Genomic DNA, 17778 nt, shown 5'->3' on the forward strand with positions numbered 1-17778 from the left:
CCGGAAATACCGAAAAAAAACCTAAATTATCCGTTAAAACGGTCTACTGCAATGAATTTAGTAATTCTTAATTTATAGGATTATAAAAGTTTTTTTTGCACGTACATCTTTAAAATTAATCTTTCAAAAGTATTGTACTGCTTGTATTATGTAAAATTTCAAATTTAGTAATAATAGTTTTAATAGTATTTCTTGGTATATTTTTACAAATTTCCGTATATCATATTTTGATGCTATTTACCACGGTCACACTTGTCTTCACTGAAAACGCTACCCAAATTTAACTACTTTCGAAAGAACGGGGTTTATTAATAAAAACTTACTAGCCAGCTCTTTTCAGAGTTTGCTGACTGTCTCAACTAATTGTAAACTACTTCGGCAATACAAAAATGTAAGTAGTTTCACGATTTTTACCCCCTGAACGGGATTGAAAATTTCGCTTTTCTTGGCCTCTCACAGGGCGCGTGCCCAAAGTCCCGCCGGCGAGGGTGAGAAGGAAAAGGACAACAAGGAAAAGGACACCAAAGAGAAGGACGGCAAGGCGGCGGCCAGCAGCTCCTCGCGTAGGGAACGCGAACGAAAACGACGCGGATCGGCGTCATCCAGCAGCGACTCCAGAAGCAGGTAAGACAGCCGGCAAACAGTGTTCTCTTCAGACGGCCCACATCTGCCGCTCCAAATAAGGGTTATTTTGAAAATATGATGTGTTATGTTGGTTAGCAATAAATGATATTGCCTAAAGAAAGTCATACGACCTTTAAAGTTAAAAACATATTTTTTTCTTTCGATACATTCTCTCCTTCTTTAAGTTAAATTTTCAAAATGTATGATACAATAGCATACCCCGCAATTTTGTAACATATTTATGCATTTCATATTCAGATACTCCCAACCTATTCTATACCAGATGAAAAAAAAAAAAACAAAAAAATTAAATGCACCAATTTAGCTTATAGCGAAATTATTAAATGATCTGAAAACATCCTATCAGGATAAGGACTTGCAGTTTATTATCAATGTTGATGTATGTATAATTAAACATTTTTCTTTAAAATATTGTTCTTTCTAGCTCATCGGACAGCAGCTCTTCGCGCAGCAGTTCCGGCTCAGACTCGCGCTCAAGCTCGAGCAGTTCCAGCGACTCATCCAGCTCCTCCTCGTCATCGTCCACCGACTCGGATCGCAGCGAGAAGAACCGACGACGTGGCGGCGGAGCTGGCGGCAAGGACAAAGATAAGGAGAAAGTCAATGCACGATCCCGCTCTCGCACCCGTTCGCCCAGGCGCGTCTCTAAATCTCCCCGGCCGGGCAGCAAAACCCGAAAGGAACCGGAGCGGGATCGCGAGCGCCGCAGTCGTTCCCGAGATCGAGCCCGTCGAGCTGGATCCAACGATAGACCTGCCGTTGAAAGCAATAATGTAAAGCGCGAGCGCTCTCGCTCTGCCAGTCGATCAAGATCGCCACGACGACGTGGACGTGGCTCAGTGGAGAGGACGCCGCCCCCGAAGCGAAGGGAGCGCTCTAGGTCGCGCACTCGCACACGTTCGCCCACTCCAAAGCCTGTGCGCATCCATGTCGGCCGACTTACCCGCAATGTGACCAAGGACCATGTGTTCGAGATATTCAGCAGCTTCGGGGACGTGAAGAACGTGGAGTTTCCCGTCGATCGTTATCACCCGAATTTTGGACGCGGCGTAGCTTTTGTGGAATACGCCACCGCCGAGGATTGTGAGTCGGCCATGAAGCACATGGATGGCGGCCAGATCGATGGCCAGGAGATCACTGTGTCGCCAGTTGTCATACCTAAACAGCGGCCACCTATGCGTCGTCCCTCGCCTCCGATGCGCCGTCCGCAGAACAACCGCTGGCGCTCCCCACCCCAATTCAATCGGTTCAACAATCGTGGCGGTGGCGGTGGTGGTGGCGGCGGACGTCGCCAGTCGCCCATGAGGAACCGGCGTTCACCGCGTCGCCGCTCTCGCTCGCCCATCCGGCGTCGACGTCGCAGCAACAGCAGCGACAGCTCCCGCTAGAGGGTACTGATCGATTCCTAGATTGTACAATGGACACACGATTCATGCCGATTGGCAAACACATGCACTTTTCTTTATATTATGATCCAAACAATAAACGTGAGCAAGGGCCACACACAATAGTCGAGGTTAGTGTATGAAGGAGCAATCGACATCCAGAAGGGGACATCCGAGTGGGTGGTGCTGTTTAAAGAAACAGTTGCGCTTTTTGGTGGTCAGACGAGATGGAAGATGAGTTGATGGCTTTGGTGTTTTTATCCCTATAAGATCGCCGCCACAGAACTCAAATACTTCGTGTTTATTTCTCAGCAAGGTTTTAATACCGCCGCACTCGGATTTTATGCCACTCAGTTCTTCTTTGGAAAGACTCTGGGCGATCTCTCGCATAGAAAGGCGACCTGCCCATTTATCCTCACTAGAAGCCAAGATCTGATTGAAGATCTTTAGCACCAGACCATCAATAATAGTTTTGTCCACTTGCGTGCAATTGCGAACGGATTCTCCCTTCTCTCGCAACTTAACTTCCGACTCTCCAGTTCTGTACTTCCTTAACTCCTCCTGCACAAAGTACTCTACGCTGGTGATGCTTTTTGAGGTGTTCCTTTTAATTCCCAACAGTGCCAAGCGCTTAGTACTCGGTATTTTCAGACGGTCTTGTAGAACTTCAAAGCCACATTCTTTGGAGACCTGCGTAACATATTGGAAGAAGTCCTGGTAGGCACTTATCTTGGTATTTCGTCTTCGGAATTTGGCGCCAGAAAGCTCAAAAGGACAGCAGGGTAGCAGAAAATAGTTGGTGTTTAAACGTGCAGACAAAACAGGAAGCCAGGGAGAAAGTTCATCCGAATGGTTCCCAATTAACCAATCTATGTCTGGGAAATCCAAACGAAAGCTGTTTGGCTCCACCGCCTTTTCGATGAGGTTTTGTTTCGTGTCTTCCGGATAAAGAGACCACAGCTTTCGCTTCCTTATATCGTAACCATAGCCCTTGTAGCCTTCATCATTAAGGACATGCACTAATAAACCATTTCCGCAGCCCAAATCCGCAAAAGCTTTAGGCTCGGATTGGGTTTGACTCCAAAGTACAATAAGATAGGCGGCAATGGCCAAATCCTCGTAGATGAACTTCAGCGGATCCGTGGACTCTTGAGCCGTTTTCCAGTACTCAAGTAGTCGATGGGAATGCTTCTGTTTCAACTTCTTGTACAGATCGTTATACTTTTCCAAATTTAACAAGCCCAATGACTTCACCTTTGATTCGTTCTGCTTGGATTGGGACCAGCTGAGAAGCTTTGGTTTAAGGACAAACTCTAACCAATTTTGGTTTTGTTTGGCTTGCAGAAGAAGTTGTCCCTTTGAAAGCTGCACCGAGAAGTCTTCAATATCATCGCTGGCAAACTGGCACTCATATTTGCATTCCACAAAATCTACAAATATAGAATTTATTAAGACTTATAATACGAATTTAAATAGTACTCCTCTAACCCACAATTCCGGTTCCCAAGATGTTATCCTGCAACTTCTTGGGCAGCAGTTTGAATCGAATCTTAAATCCTGTGCACGTGCGGTTGCTTAGCTCTTCTTTTAGGGACTTCACTAGTTCCTCTTCGCTAGAACCTCGCAGTAGTCCATCTTGCTGTTTTTCCACTTGGGTAATCACCACTTCGAATATCTTTTTATTCAAGGCATGGTAGTTTTTTATCAATATTCCAATAGCTTGCCAGAATTGCGCTTCTTCTACTGCTGCCATGGTGTTGTAAAGAAAAGGTGGCACAAGTCACAAATATTAAGTACGTGTGGTTTTGGTTTCCCTATCGATATTTGTTTGGCGCGAGTTTTAATTCAATGCACAGAATAAATACAACTTCATAAATTAAACTTACATAAAAATTTAACCAAATGTAATGATGCAATTCTTATTAAGAAAAATACCTTATATGTTGAATTTTTATTTTAAAGGTTTAATCTATATTGACTGATCTCGATTACAAAAAAATGAGCCATCGATTGACATATCGATATGGTAACAACACCAAATCAATTGCGTAATCAGCTGGGAACCACGCAGCTGAATCCGAATCTTTGGATTTGCCCTTACCTGTTGCATTTAATAAATAATAGATACAATTTTTATATCATGTCATTCCTGCGAAAATCTGTACATCTTTTGGGTGCCGTGGCAAGGCAACAACATCACTTAAAATCGGTTCGTACTTAGAGTTATCAATTGGGTTTGTTGTTATTTGAATCTATTATTGACAGGTTGGAGGTGCGATCTCTTCTGCTGCGCGAGATTTCAGTTCGGAGCCATCAAATAATTTCGGGAATTTTCCCGGTGCCAAAGCTCCATTTGTCAACAAATTAAAGCTAATTCACCCAGAGGATTATGCGCCGATTCCCATTTACCGAGTTATGGATCAAGATGGCTATATCGCGGATGAAACCCAGGACCCGCAGCTAAGTCGCGACGTGGTGGAGAAAATGTTCCGCGACATGCTCCTGCTTAACACGATGGACAAGATCCTGTACGAATCCCAGCGACAGGGAAGGATCTCCTTCTACATGACCAATTTTGGCGAGGAGGCATCTCACATTGGCAGTGCCGCCGCCCTGGAAATGAGAGATCTCATCTACGGGCAATATCGCGAGGCTGGTGTGCTGGTTTGGCGTGGCTTCCGCATCGATCAGTTTATCGACCAGTGCTATGGCAACGTGGATGACTTGGGTCGTGGCAAACAGATGCCCGTGCATTACGGTTCCAGGGAACTGAACTTTGTCACCATCTCTAGTCCTCTTTGTAAGTTGATTGCCTGGAATATCTAGTATTTTAGACCTAATCCCTTCTCTCTATTTTATCCTTAGCCACACAAATGCCACAGGCCGTAGGAGCTGCTTATGCCATGAAGTTGAAGCCAGACAATGATGCCTGTGTGGTATGTTATTTCGGTGAGGGAGCTTCTTCCGAAGGAGATGCCCATGCCGCCTTCAACTTTGCAGCGACGTTGGGCTGTCCAGTTATCCTGTTCTGGTGAGTAACCAATGTATATTTACATGCTAAAAAATAGTTCTCGAAATGGAAGTGATCATTTTGAGATAGAAAAACCATACATTTGATAAGATAAAATTTTCAACACTATTTTTATCTTATCAGAAGTGTTGCTTTTAAAAATTTGTTTAAGAACTCTCGTTATCTTTTTATTCTATTTATGTTTAAGTAAGGAGCACGTTACCTATTAATGTATTACTCAATCCCTCTTTTCAGTCGCAACAATGGATTTGCCATATCTACTCCCTCCCACGAACAATACAAAGGTGATGGCATCGCAGGACGTGGTCCAATGGGCTACGGAATCGCGACTATTCGAGTGGACGGTACCGATGTCTTTGCCGTTTACAACGCCATGAAGGAGGCCAGAGAGTATGTGCTCAGGGAGAACAAACCGGTGGTTTTCGAAGCCCTAGCATATCGTGTGGGTCACCATTCCACCTCAGACGACAGTACCGCCTATCGCCCGGCGGAAGAGATCGAGGTGTGGAATAACGAAGAGCATCCAATCTCCAAACTAAAAAAATATATGGTGCACAAGGGCTGGTTCGACGAGGCCGACGAAACCGCATTCATCAAGGACATCAGAAAGCAGGTGCTTAAGCAGATTGCCGTCTCCGAGAAGAAACTGAAACCCAATTGGCGCGAGATGTTCGAGGGTGTCTACGCGGAGATGCCAGAGCATCTTTTGGATCAGCAGAAGCAGCTGGAGAAGCACATTGAAGCACACAAGGACAAGTACCCCCTGAAGAACTTTCAGCAGTAGTTCCGCGTGTGCCAAAAAAGAAGCTAACAACTCAGAAATCAAAGCGAACCGAGAGACTCGATCGAAAGTGCATTTATTATGATTAAGCAATAGGCAAACAATTTTGTGTGGGTCCAACCCGTTTGTTATGACTCATCCGTGCAAGTTGGGTGGGTCGATTTTGTAAAAAATTTCGCATTTGTCTCAGGAAGTCGAGCATGATCTAAAATTGACCCACTCTGGTGCAGGTGTTATGAAAAGGTGTTAAAATTTATTAGATTTGATTTACATACAATATACATATACTGAAACAATACGAATACAAATATATACTTTTGACTTAACGCAACGCATCGCAGACAAAAACGCGGGTGGAGGTGAAGCTACCTGTTGCAGGGATGACTCGCTGAAGCTTGGCTGGAATGATGCAGGGGCGGGACTGGCTCCTCTCAATTTGTACGCAGCTGGTAGTCGCCGTTCTGCGTGATGTACCGCACCCACGGCAGCGCCTGATAGCCGCTCTTTTCGATAATCTTCAGGTAGCGCACCTGAATGCCCGACGTGGTGAAGTAGGGGATCTCGAAGCGCACCTGAATGGGTGGCTTGCCCTCCGTATTGTCCTCGCTCTCCACGCTCGGCAGACCGAAGTGGGCCCGCATCAGATACTCCTTGCCGCCCGGGAACGATTTGATCGTCCAGATAATGGCATTTTGCTCTGGCGCGTACTTACAGCTGCCAATGGTGGTCTTGAACTTGGGGGAATCAGCATCGGCGGGCACCGGTATGACGATCTCCACATTATTAGCCGTCGATCTTCGCTTAAACTGAGACTTTGCCTTAATCATGTACTCCACGCGGGAGTGAGCATGCCTCTCGATCACCGACTCAATCCATATCAGCGGTTTGACCTGGTAAAAAGTATACAGATTAGTTTATATTCGAAATTTTTAAGCAAAAGGAAGTACATACATACATATTTAAATACAATATAACTAATACAATATATTAAGTTAATATCTTAAGCAATTTTCGGAATTTTAACGAATTTTTGGCAACTAAATGACTAATACTTTTCATTTAAATACTCACATGCGTGTTAAGACGATAGGACATCAGCTCGAACTCGCCGTCTGGCGGAATAAACGAGATTGTGCGGTCGTTTTCGAACCTTGACAACCGGACGCACTGATGGAACTTGACATCCTCCAGTTCCACGGACTTGGACTTGCCGCGACCCGTGCTTTCGAACAGGACCTTATCGTTGAGACCCAAACGCAGCTCGGGCATTCCCGAGAGGTAAACCCGCATTTTAATTGCTCCCACGATCTCGCTGCGCAGCACATTGCCATTGGCGTTGGCCAGCAGATTGACCGATTCGATGACGTCGAGGAAGACCTCATTCTTGCGATACTTGATGCCCTCGGAACGCCAGGAGACGGCATTGGTCACGGCCACCGGAATGCGGGGCTGCAGTTCCAACTTGTGCCCCTCCTGCGTGATATACTCCTGCAGGATCTTCGAGTCGGTGGTCTGCGGGTAGCCAAAGTCGAGCAATTCATCCAGCAGCTCGTAGATAATAACGAAGTTGTCCCTGATGGACTCCTCCTCCAGCTCCTTGAAATACTCCACAAAAACCTGGGCGATCTTGTGCAGAAAAACGAAGACCAGAGCGATATTCACGTTCTTGTTGCGCGGCGTGGTGGACACAATGTAAAGGTTGTTGGTCTTGATGTAGGCGAACGTCGTCTCCGCCGTCTGGAGAATCGGGGTGATTAGGCCCTCTTCTTCGCGCTCCATCAGCAGCGGCATGAATTTGTCGATGACGGCCATGTCGATGTTGTCGCCGCGGTAGTTACGCGATATCAGCACCTTGCCCTTCACGTCCAGCACGAAAATGGCTGACGAAGACATGATTTTCGGGTCCCAGCAGCTGCCACTTGTCCCAGGTGCAAAATTCCCAATTAGATCGAGTGGGAGGTCCCTTCAAAGGTTCTTCTGCTGTCGGCAGGCGTAGTTCGGACCGAATGGGTACTGTGGCGAAGTGTATATGAGTGAGATCTGTGTATTGCTGGGCTGGATTCACATATTCCTATTCATGGTCTGGAAAATGCGAATGAAAACTTGGAAATTTCTTACGTCGCCCTTTCTGCTGTTGCTTCCTCTTCTTCAATTTTAAGCCAGTGTTGGTAATTGAGCAGTTGTTGGGAAGTATGGCCAGGCCAGGTATAGATAGTGGTGCTATCTTAGTGTTTTTTTTAGAGAATTTAGGTAAACTATTTCAAAAAGAATAATTTTCGGTTTATTGCGGGCAGTAATCCTGGATAAAACGCAAAAATATTAGGGTCTAGTTATTATTCATTAAAAAAGTGTGTTTCGGATAAAAGCAATTGTTCAATAGATTTTGACTATTATTGGCAGCACTGTCGCCTTTTGGCATTATTGTCTCCTGTTGTACAGCCACACTGCTGCCAGTCCAGACGCTGCTTTTTGATTGAATTGTTAATTATTTACTTCGGCGAGCATGCAAATGAACCCGAGCGTCACAATCGAGCGCAAACGTGTCGACTGCAGTGTCCTGCCAAAAGGATGGCAGCGCGACGAAGTCCGCAAATCAGGCAGCAGCGCTAATAGCAACGCCAGCAGCAACAACAACAGCAGTAGCAACAACAACAACAATAACAAGGTGGATGTTTTCTACTACAGGTAAAGAAGAAGAATGGTACTACAAATATAGACTAAGAAGGATATACTCCGTATCGGAACACTGCACGCTGTTGAATCGGATATACGTTTAATCACTTTCACTACCTTTCTGTTATTACATCCAAATCAACACCAACACACACGCACACGCCTATGTATACACACACACACACACACACTCGAACCCAAATAACCCACCCAAAAAATCTCCACCCGCCGTGTCCGTTCAGCAGTCCTACAGGAAAAAGGGTCGAGGGAAAGCCGCAGGACATTGGAGTCTCCGATTTTCAAACTGGCAAGATGCAACAAAGGGCCCTGCCCTCGCCCTCCATTTCGCTGTATCGGTGCAGCGCCATGCCTCTGCCGTTGACAAGTGGCGGGGGAAATGGGGCCGCCACCGGATCGGCAGCGAATGCCCTTAAGCGCAAGTTCGCCAGGAGTCAAGGAGGCACTGCAGCTGCAGCAGGAGCTGCTGCCCCAGCGATAACTACCCCAGCAACAGCAGCATCTGCATCCCCATCAACGGCCAATAATCGCCAGCAGCAACAGATCGAACTCAGGTAGAGCCAAGTGGGGAAGGAGCACTTGACTCTTGCATGCCAGCGTGTCACGTCTTGTTTGCCAGTAGCCTTCAGTCAGGACGCAAAGAGTACAGCTGGCGAAAATCAAAATTCACCCAAAATCCAATCAACCTACAATTGGCCAGCAAATTCGTAGAAACCACTAAAAATTGAAAAAGCTGTAGCTCTATGGCGACTGAAATTCTTTTTACCATCTTTGCATGTTTAAGCTCCATTTTGTGTTTTTCCTTGCTTGTTTTTTAAGTGAATGATCCTCTAACCAACACTTAATTAATGCTATAAGTCGATTATCCTTTGCAGCCGAGCCCTGCGCACAGACGTCTCCCTAGTGCCGCCCATCCGACAGACTGCCTCGATCTTCAAGCAACCGGTGACGGCGATTCGTAACCACAGCCAGGATCCCGCCAAGGGCAAGCCCGATGCCAAGCATGGCACTCAGGAGAAACCCAAGCAGTTGTTCTGGGAAAAGCGACTGGAAAGACTACGCGCCTGCCACGACAACGGCGAGGAACTGGACGACATCTCACTGCCCAAAACCATTCGCACCGTTGGCCCCAATGTCGACGAACAGACCGTCCTCCAGTCGGTGGCCACAGCGCTGCACATGCTCAATACCGGCGTCCGCGGCCAGAGCTTCACGAAGGCGGACTTGACCAAGAATACCATGGCGTTCATGGATCCCGAACAGCCACTCATGCACGCCGTGATCATCTCCGAGGACGACATACGCAAGCAGGAGGATCGGGTCGGTGTGGCGCGTCGAAAGCTGCAGGATGCACTCAAGACATGAGTGCAATGGTTACCCCTCATGCATCTACCGATTCCATTGTAGACTCTAACATCTCTATCATATTGACCCCTATTCGAAATCTATATTTAAGACTAGTGTGTAATAAAGCAAAACCAACTACAATCAAGGGGTTCTGGTTTTTATAAAGGTCATCAAGAAAGTTTTTGTTGTCTTCTCCCATACAAGTCAGCCATACTTTTTATTATGCTCCGGTGACTTTAAAATGCTATATTATACAAGACATTTTAAAAACGAATGCGAATTAAATGTAACATACATCGAATACGCATTTTTGAGTGGGTCGAATTTAAATGAAAGCCATCTAACGACTATATATTTTGTTGAAAGTTAAACTCAGGTAATATTTTTTCGCCATTAAGAAGTGTTTTTAAAATAACCCGTGTATTCAATTAAAAAATGTATAACCAAATAAATCGACCACTCAAAATGCTAACGCAAAACTTTAAAAGTTGGACAGTTTTTGTGCTTCATTCCCTCATTGTATTTTAAAATATATACTATACATAGATATCATTGCAGAGGCGTTATTACTCAATGCCCTCCTCCAGCTCGTCGTCCTCATAATCTATGCCATCGTAGTCCGTCGAGGAGCGCGTTGTTAGCTGCAAGGGACGATCGGAATTTGCGATTAACTGAGAATTTGGCACTTGCACTTGTTGCGTTTCTACAAGAGTGTTTGGAGCCAAACAAAGACATTGACCCAAAACTGTCAAATAAGCTCCAGGCAGTTAAGGGTTTAGAACTACTGAATTTTATCAATGCCCACCTGGTTGTAAATGCCGCGCCATGCTGCAAAAGCTCCCATTGCCAAAACTGCTCCCACGCCGGCCACGATCTTTGTATTTAGCTCGGAATCTAAAAACTTGCGCTCTGATGCTGTCAGACTCGCTTCCGTACCACTTGGAGTCTTTGTGAGCTTCACGGAACTGTAGCCTTCGCTTCGGAAAACATCCTTTGTGATGCGGTTGATAAAGTTCACCAGGTTCTGGCAGCCTTTAATGTGGTTTTGCAGTGGATTGCTGGGCAGTGAGATTTTGAAGATGATGGCCAGATAGCTATAGACTATGGCATCAAACTCGCTGTAGATGTCGCCGAAAAACCAAACCTTGCGGCCTAATTTCCGCGACAGCAAATTCACAACTTTTTTGGCGTTGACAACAAGCTGGAAATAAAAAGAGATGACAAACAGCTGTAAGCCGAAATTTTTTAATCTCCTATAATATGAATCAATATATATTAATTCTTTCATCACTTCTTTCGAATTTTACTATGTTGACTCATACTAAAACGTAATCGATTTAGTCCTATCTTGGGAGTTGGTTTAATGATGAAATACAAACGTTATTGTCTGCTCTTATCAAAACCAAAAATAGGGTTGCTAAAAAAGTAAATATCTAATATTGGTCTAATCCATTCAGATTAGATTTCAATACATAGTTTGTTATTTCAGTTTTGACACTATTGAATGCACTCACATAGTCGCTTTCGTGCTTGCTCATCTTGTCGTTTACATCAAAGCCGGCCATCACCTCGACGACGTCGCAGGCTTCTCGTTGGTAGGAAGAAGGATAGTAGAAGTTAAAGGGGAATGGCGTGCGCTTTGCGTAAAGACCCCGTGTGGTCGTATCAAAGTTGTGGGGCTCTCCATACAGGAAGTAGTGGTAGTAGGCGTGCAGATTGGTAAACACCCAGTTCGCGTAGGCGGTGGACAAATGCTTTTGTTTGGTGTTTAAATGCGCATCGATCGGGTAACCCTGGAAGAAAGAGTGGATGCATTAAAAACTCATGCAAAATATAACTATAAATAGACCGAGAAGTTTGTTCACCCGGCATTGTTCGGCGCACTCACCTCGAGATCGAGCACGCGCTTGATTTTCCTGTAGCCCGCGTACTTCTCGTTGCCGATTTGCAAGTACGGTAATTTTCCTGCTCCCGATCGCAGGGGATTTGAGTTGGTCTGCACGTCCATTGGACAGCGAGTGAAACGGAGAAGGCACTGTTGCGGGGGAAAATGAAAAGACGCCAGGTTCTTCAGAGATAGCGATAATGGGAGAAACAGGCGTGCTGGCCGCCGTGTGATGCAACGGAACTTACCAGCGCACGTAAACATTCAAAATCAATGGACGGCAGTCCGTACTCCCCCTGGTACACATGCAGCGTCGCCCCCAGTTGCATCTCCATTGGGTCCAAGTCTTTGCTCACTCGTACTCTTGTATTTTACCGGTTTTCAACAGTGCACCTTCATCGTAGGCACCAGAATTTGAATCCAAAAATATATGCCAGAATATCTGACCGACTGCTACGAGTGCTTTTAGACCGATAACAAATCGGCACAAGATCTATCGCTCAAGGTTTACGGCGCCTTGTCGATTTCTTTTTGGCTACAAATTAGCGGAAAATCAAATATTTCTTAAATTTTAAATTTTCCTGGTCGAATGCATAAATCCAATCGGATAGGAAGTTAAAAGCGAAATTTTTGTTTTATCAATATACAATTCACATAATAGTTAGAGTGAAAATATACCAGATAGCTACCACTGTCTTCCAACCGCTGTTATCACTGAACTATCGAAAAATTCCCACATCTATCCCATCTGTTTGCGAAAAAACATTATTCCTTGGAATTTCACTGTAAATTAGTTAGCAATTATGAATCTGATAAGCGGCATAAAGTTGTACATTGAAAAGATGTGCTCCGAATCGGGTCCGGGTATGAAAATCATTCTACTGGACAAGGAGACAGTGAGTATTACTCCTAAAACCTCTACCATATGAAAGCTTCCGGACTATAAATCCACATCATTTTCAGACCAGTATAATTTCCATGGCCTTTAGCCAATCGGACATGCTGCAGAGAGAGGTGTATTTATTCGAACGTCTGGATTCTGGCAGATCTAACGAACGGTTAAAGTACCTTAAGTGCATTGTCTTCATTCGACCCACCAAGCAGAATATCCAGCTCTTGGCGAACGAACTAAGGAACCCAAAATACAGTGCCTACTACATATGTAAGTGGGTCGAACAAGTCTTACCCCAAAAGTACTAAACAGATAAAAAGATTTCAGCAACATTATACCCCGAACGGATATTAAATACCTGGCAGAATGCGACGAATCCGAATCGGTGCGGGAGGTAAAGGAGCTGTACGCGGATTACCTGTGCGTCAACCCCAATTTGTTTTCCTTGGGTATTCCGAACTGCATGGCAAACTTAAACTGGCTGCCGGATGCACTGTCCCGAAGCATGCAGGGTATCACAGCCGTGCTGTTGTCCCTGAAACTAAATCCAGTGATTCGGTATCGAGCCGGCTCCCAGGCAGCCCAGCTCCTGGCTAAGCTGATTTACGAACAAATCACCAAGGAGTCCTCCCTGTTCGACTTTCGGTCAAATATGGATGGTGCTGCACCACCACTGCTCCTCGTGCTGGATCGCAGAGATGACCCAGTAACGCCTTTGCTTCACCAGTGGACCTACCAAGCCATGGTCCACGAACTGCTCCACATCAAGAACAATCGATTGGACCTCTCCAATCGCCCGAACGTACCAAAGGACTTCAAGGAGCTGGTTTTATCCGGCGATCAGGATGAGTTCTATGGCAACAACATGTACGCCAACTATGGCGAAATTGGATCTACGATTAAGCAACTGATGGAGGAGTTTCAGCGAAAGGCCCACGACCACAAAAAGGTGGAGAGCATAGCGGACATGAAGAACTTCATTGAGTCGTATCCGCAGTTCAAAAAGATGTCCGGAACAGTTCAAAAGCATTTGTGCGTAATTGGCGAACTTTCGGCAATGAGCAATAAGCGAAATCTTTTCGAGGTTTCTGAGCTGGAGCAGGAGATCGCCTGCAAAGCGGAGCATTCAGCTCAGCTGCAGCGCATCAAGAAACTGATAGCGGACGAACGGGTTTCCATCGAGGATGCCCTTAAGCTAGTATCACTCTACGCCCTGCGGTATGAGCGACATGCCAATTGTGACACATCCGGTTTGCTGCAGATCATCAAAACTCGCGGCGGACATGCGGCTGTGGTGCCTTCTCTGATTGAGTATGCTGGAACTCATGTTCGCCAGGGTGACCTGTTCAACATGGTCCGCATTACAGATGCCGTCAAGCTGACCCGCAATCTGATCAAAGGCCTCAAGGGAGTCGAAAATGTATTTACCCAACACACGCCACTGCTAAAGGAGACCCTCGAGGATGTGTTCAAGGGCCGCGAGCTGGATCCCCTCTTTCCGGCAATAAATTCTGAGCTTGTGCCATTCCGACGACCACCGCAGGAGGTTGTTGTCTTCATAATTGGTGGAGCCACTTACGAGGAGGCTTTGGCTGTACACCAATTAAATAACGCTGGATACAGGGTTATCCTTGGCGGCACCACCATTCATAACTCGCAAACCTTTATACAAGAGGTCCTAGCCGCCACTAGTGGCATCCAATTTAAGCACACCAAATCCATGATCAAGTATTGCTCCACAGATAACATTTAAAACGAATTGTGACTAGCCACAATTATATTGTTAACTATTTATTAAATAAGGATGTATGAATGTATGTGCTAATCGATCCTGCTTTCAATTCCATTTAAAATTTTTTAAATGTTAAGTTTCCTTAATATCTCCCCTTTTTACTTGAAGCATATTTTTGTTACCTTGTAAGCATTAAGATGGTAAGCATTTCAAGTAAAGAAGGAGTTCTGTTTTTGGAAACGAAATTTTGCATTAATAATGAGCTAATTCCGTGCACTATATCCATTGAAATCCCCTGAACTATATAATCCTTTAAGCGTATTCCATGTAATATATGTATACTTATAATCATATTTATTTTTATTGTTCTCGAGAGGAACCCAAGGCAACGCCTTTAGACAAAATCTATTATATATACTAATAAAAGTGTACTGAAACCCCATTGAGTACTGCTCCTTTTATAATTGCACCCTTATGTGGCAAACAAGCTCCTAGGCAACTAAAAAGAGAGCATGGCAACGTTCTTTTAAATTTAAACAAGTCGATCAGTTTTGCTTTTGAGAATCTTGAATTACCATGTCCAGCACATATTTTAATGAAATCTGGCATCAATCCCAGCATGAATGCGAGCTGCTGTCCACCATTGACTATGAGAGGCAGCACCAAGATGTGGAAACAACGGTGGCCACCATGAATGCCACAGTTGGCTCTGTCGCCGCGGATGCGGATGCAAAGGCTCTTCTGCAGTCCAGTTTGTATGAGTTCTATTTGCGGTACATTTGTCTCTGCAATCGTCTGGAAGATGTATACGATAATGTAGGTATATGTGGGTAAATGATACCCTTAATTCCTCACCCATTCCTGATTTTTGTACAGATGATTCAACCGCAGAAGCGTCAGTTAGTACGCAAGTTGTTGGACGCCTGCCTGGGCCGTGTGGTTGAGCTGAAGCATGATCTCGTGAACATTGACCTCATGGAGTTCAGCTACAATGATGAGGTGGTGGAGCGCTTGCGCCTCACTCCCATGGAGACGGAGTTGCGGATTCCCCGCTACTTTCTGCGCGAACGGCAACAAGAGTTGGAGTTTCGCAAGAAAACCATGCAGGAAATCCTCGTCAAGCTGGGCTGGCTGGAGGAGCACGAGATGGAGGAGACGGTGACCACCGAGATCGAAGCCATACGGATGCTGCAGATGCACGAGAGAGCAAGACAAGGTCGCTTGCGTGCCCACTTCATGAAGGAGATCCGCATCCTTAAGGAAAAGGGTAAATCGGAGGAGCGGACTGAGAAGGAGCGCAGTGACTCCGGTCTTTTGGCCGCCATGAAGATCCAGAAAATGTGGCGTGGCCACACAGCCAGGCGGATCACTCGTCGCCGAAAGATGGAGGAGATGATCCTGATTGGAATGCTTCCACCACCACCGGCAGTGGTCAAGGAGCGAGCTGAGAAGCTGGAGAAGCTGCAGCACAACGAGAAGCGCTACGAGGCGCAGGTACTTTACGGAAAACAATTTGAGGAGCGGCAGCGTGCTCTGCAGGAGGAGATTAGGTCCAAGCATGGAGCCAGTATGAAGGAGGACATTGCCGATGAAATTCGGGCCTGGGTGAAGGATTGTTACGACAAAACGGGCAAGCTGCCGGACTTTCCCTCCGAGGATCAGGGCGGTTCGCTCCACATCTTCAGCAGACCTGGAACTGAGAGCGAGCACAGTCGCTCCTCGGCACGTTCCTCTAAGGAGTCGCGGAAAACGAAAGATAAGTCGAAGTCACCAGCCCGTAGCGGCGACCTCAACGTCAATGAAAATCAGGAGGAGGAGGTCAGCTTCCAGCCAGCGCCTTCCGTTTGCCTGCCAGATATTCGAGCGGAAATAGATCTGTAAGTAAAACTTATTTAAAGACATCAATTTAAATCTTATTTCTTATCCTATTTTGATAGCTTCAACGACACCTGGCGCGACAAGGATGAAACAGGTGTGCTTAGCCAGGCGGCCTACGAGGATATGATCTACAGTGACAAATACCAGGAGGTGGAGTTGGAGTTCCGTCGCGCAGTTGACGACGTGATGCGCCAGGAAATCGAGCTCCTACAGACGGCCGTTGGAAAGAAGGTAAAGAAGAGCAGCAAGAAGACGCGACGATCCGGCAAGAAGAGCAAAAAGAAGAAGGAGAAGGATCTGACACCCGATCGCACGACGGAGTCGCTTTATGAGGAGCTAGTCACTAATGGCATCATTCGGAAATACCCCAAACTAAGGATAAAACAGTTCCTGGGCGACAAGGCGCTAACTGCTCGAAACGGCACAAATCCCTCGCCTGGTGACATCCGACAAATCTTGATTGAGTATTGCATCCTTCCCCTCGGCTCGGATGCCATCCACAATTGCACGCCGCTCATACGCTCCATTTTGCTAGCTGGACCCAGGGGATCTGGGAAGAAGGCCCTGCTCCACGCCATTTGCACGGAGGTGGGAGCGGTGCTATTCGATTTGACACCAGCTAATATAGTGGGAAAGTATCCTGGCAAATCGGGTCTGATAATGCTTATTCACTTGGTACTGAAAGTGTCAAGATTGCTGCAGCCTGCAGTTATATATATGGGTGATGCGGAGCGACCCTTTATGAAGAAAATCCCCAAGACGGATCGCACGGATCCCAAGCGGTTGAAAAAGGATCTTCCCAAGCTAATTAAGAATATTGCACCTGAGGATCGAGTTATTTTCGTGGGCACCTCAAATTTGCCCTGGGAAGCAGACCAAAAGCTGCTGCAGTCCGTCTACAATCGGTTTATCTATATTCCACGACCAGATTACGGAGCCATGTCGCATGCCTGGAAAACATTGTTGCAGTAGGTGGTTTCAATAATATTTAATCTATCAATATTTTATTTCATTTTTCTTCGTTAAAGTGATTACTCCGGTGGCATTTCCAATCTTGACACCAGCGCCATGGCCAAGATATCCGATGGCTATACCATTGGATCTATAGATGCCTGCCTTAAGGAAGTGATGACCTGCAAGCGAAAACTACAGCTTCGGACACAACCACTTACCAATGCTGAACTTATCAATGTTCTGTGGTGGGTGTTTATAAATCTTTAAACTTTAAATGACTATTAACAATATTTCTCTCTTTCAGCTCTCGTGATCCGGTCTACCGCGAGGAGGAAGAGGCCTTCGAGTCCTGGTGGTCCAAAACGCCTCTGGGTCGCCGTCGTCAACGATTTTTGGAGTTGGAGGAGGAGCGTTTACTTGAGGAGCAGGCTCAGGCAGCCAAACAGGGAAATGGCAACAAAAAGAAGGGTCTTAACTAAAAAAGTCAAAATGGCTTACATCGTATTTAAGCATAAAGTTACATATTCGAAAAACATTTTGCAAGGGCTAACTCTGCA

The 17778-nt window shown here is 45.8% G+C and overlaps 8 protein-coding genes across 12 annotated transcripts; 5 read left to right on the plus strand and 3 right to left on the minus strand.

The window, feature by feature from the left end:
* The first annotated feature begins 241 nt into the window (after window positions 1–241).
* On the plus strand, window positions 242–2158 carry LOC108098956 (RNA-binding protein with serine-rich domain 1-B). The gene is made up of 3 exons (XM_017202168.2): window positions 242–391; window positions 460–624; window positions 1070–2158. Coding segments are annotated over exons 1-3 (1131 nt in total). The 5' UTR covers window positions 242–389; the 3' UTR covers window positions 2034–2158.
* LOC108098955 (probable tRNA (uracil-O(2)-)-methyltransferase) lies at window positions 2075–3783 on the minus strand. Its single transcript, XM_017202167.1, has 2 exons — window positions 3519–3783; window positions 2075–3460 (listed from the first exon to the last, which is right to left on the minus strand). The coding sequence occupies exons 1-2, from the start codon at window positions 3781–3783 to the stop codon at window positions 2163–2165; spliced, it is 1563 nt and encodes a 520-aa protein (XP_017057656.1). The 3' UTR covers window positions 2075–2162.
* Window positions 3784–4079: 296 nt separating this feature from the next.
* Window positions 4080–6140, plus strand: LOC108098897 (2-oxoisovalerate dehydrogenase subunit alpha, mitochondrial). The gene is made up of 4 exons (XM_017202089.1): window positions 4080–4239; window positions 4296–4830; window positions 4896–5061; window positions 5296–6140. Exons 1-4 carry the CDS (start codon window positions 4171–4173, stop codon window positions 5843–5845), a joined length of 1320 nt encoding a protein of 439 aa, XP_017057578.1. The 5' UTR covers window positions 4080–4170; the 3' UTR covers window positions 5846–6140.
* LOC108098898 (AP-1 complex subunit mu-1) lies at window positions 6074–8055 on the minus strand. Of its 2 annotated transcripts, XM_017202091.1 has the most exons (3): window positions 7961–8055; window positions 6914–7855; window positions 6074–6732 (listed from the first exon to the last, which is right to left on the minus strand). In XM_017202091.1, exons 2-3 carry the CDS (start codon window positions 7733–7735, stop codon window positions 6274–6276), a joined length of 1281 nt encoding a protein of 426 aa, XP_017057580.1. In that variant the 5' UTR covers window positions 7736–7855; window positions 7961–8055; the 3' UTR covers window positions 6074–6273. The 2 variants fall into 2 exon arrangements, with proteins under 2 accessions (XP_017057580.1, XP_017057579.1); XM_017202090.2 differs by having other exon boundaries at window positions 6914–8002.
* A 204-nt stretch (window positions 8056–8259) lies between these two features.
* LOC108098899 (methyl-CpG-binding domain protein 2) lies at window positions 8260–10021 on the plus strand. Of its 3 annotated transcripts, none has more exons than XM_017202092.2 (3): window positions 8260–8527; window positions 8758–9087; window positions 9409–10021. In XM_017202092.2, exons 1-3 carry the CDS (start codon window positions 8346–8348, stop codon window positions 9896–9898), a joined length of 1002 nt encoding a protein of 333 aa, XP_017057581.1. In that variant the 5' UTR covers window positions 8260–8345; the 3' UTR covers window positions 9899–10021. The 3 variants fall into 3 exon arrangements, with proteins under 3 accessions (XP_017057581.1, XP_017057582.1, XP_017057583.1); XM_017202093.2 differs by having other exon boundaries at window positions 8761–9087; XM_017202094.2 differs by lacking the exon at window positions 8758–9087 and having other exon boundaries at window positions 8262–8527.
* A 38-nt stretch (window positions 10022–10059) lies between these two features.
* Window positions 10060–12249, minus strand: LOC108098900 (metaxin-1 homolog). Of its 2 annotated transcripts, none has more exons than XM_017202095.2 (5): window positions 12014–12249; window positions 11769–11915; window positions 11395–11673; window positions 10686–11081; window positions 10060–10521 (listed from the first exon to the last, which is right to left on the minus strand). In XM_017202095.2, the coding sequence occupies exons 1-5, from the start codon at window positions 12098–12100 to the stop codon at window positions 10447–10449; spliced, it is 984 nt and encodes a 327-aa protein (XP_017057584.1). In that variant the 5' UTR covers window positions 12101–12249; the 3' UTR covers window positions 10060–10446. The 2 variants fall into 2 exon arrangements, with proteins under 2 accessions (XP_017057584.1, XP_017057585.1); XM_017202096.2 differs by having other exon boundaries at window positions 10510–10625.
* Window positions 12250–12497: 248 nt separating this feature from the next.
* Window positions 12498–14831, plus strand: LOC108098966 (vacuolar protein sorting-associated protein 45). Its single transcript, XM_017202182.2, has 3 exons — window positions 12498–12661; window positions 12729–12927; window positions 12978–14831. The coding sequence occupies exons 1-3, from the start codon at window positions 12569–12571 to the stop codon at window positions 14408–14410; spliced, it is 1725 nt and encodes a 574-aa protein (XP_017057671.1). The 5' UTR covers window positions 12498–12568; the 3' UTR covers window positions 14411–14831.
* Window positions 14832–14964: 133 nt separating this feature from the next.
* On the plus strand, window positions 14965–17764 carry LOC108098787 (dynein regulatory complex protein 11). Its single transcript, XM_017201922.1, has 5 exons — window positions 14965–15205; window positions 15266–16266; window positions 16327–17235; window positions 17296–17466; window positions 17526–17764. The coding sequence occupies exons 1-5, from the start codon at window positions 14966–14968 to the stop codon at window positions 17698–17700; spliced, it is 2496 nt and encodes an 831-aa protein (XP_017057411.1). The 5' UTR covers window position 14965; the 3' UTR covers window positions 17701–17764.
* Window positions 17765–17778: the final 14 nt, after the last annotated feature.

This window comes from Drosophila ficusphila, unplaced genomic scaffold (assembly GCF_018152265.1).
Source record: "Drosophila ficusphila isolate 14025-0441.05 unplaced genomic scaffold, ASM1815226v1 contig_791, whole genome shotgun sequence".
NCBI classification, from domain to species: Eukaryota; Metazoa; Arthropoda; class Insecta; order Diptera; family Drosophilidae; genus Drosophila; species Drosophila ficusphila.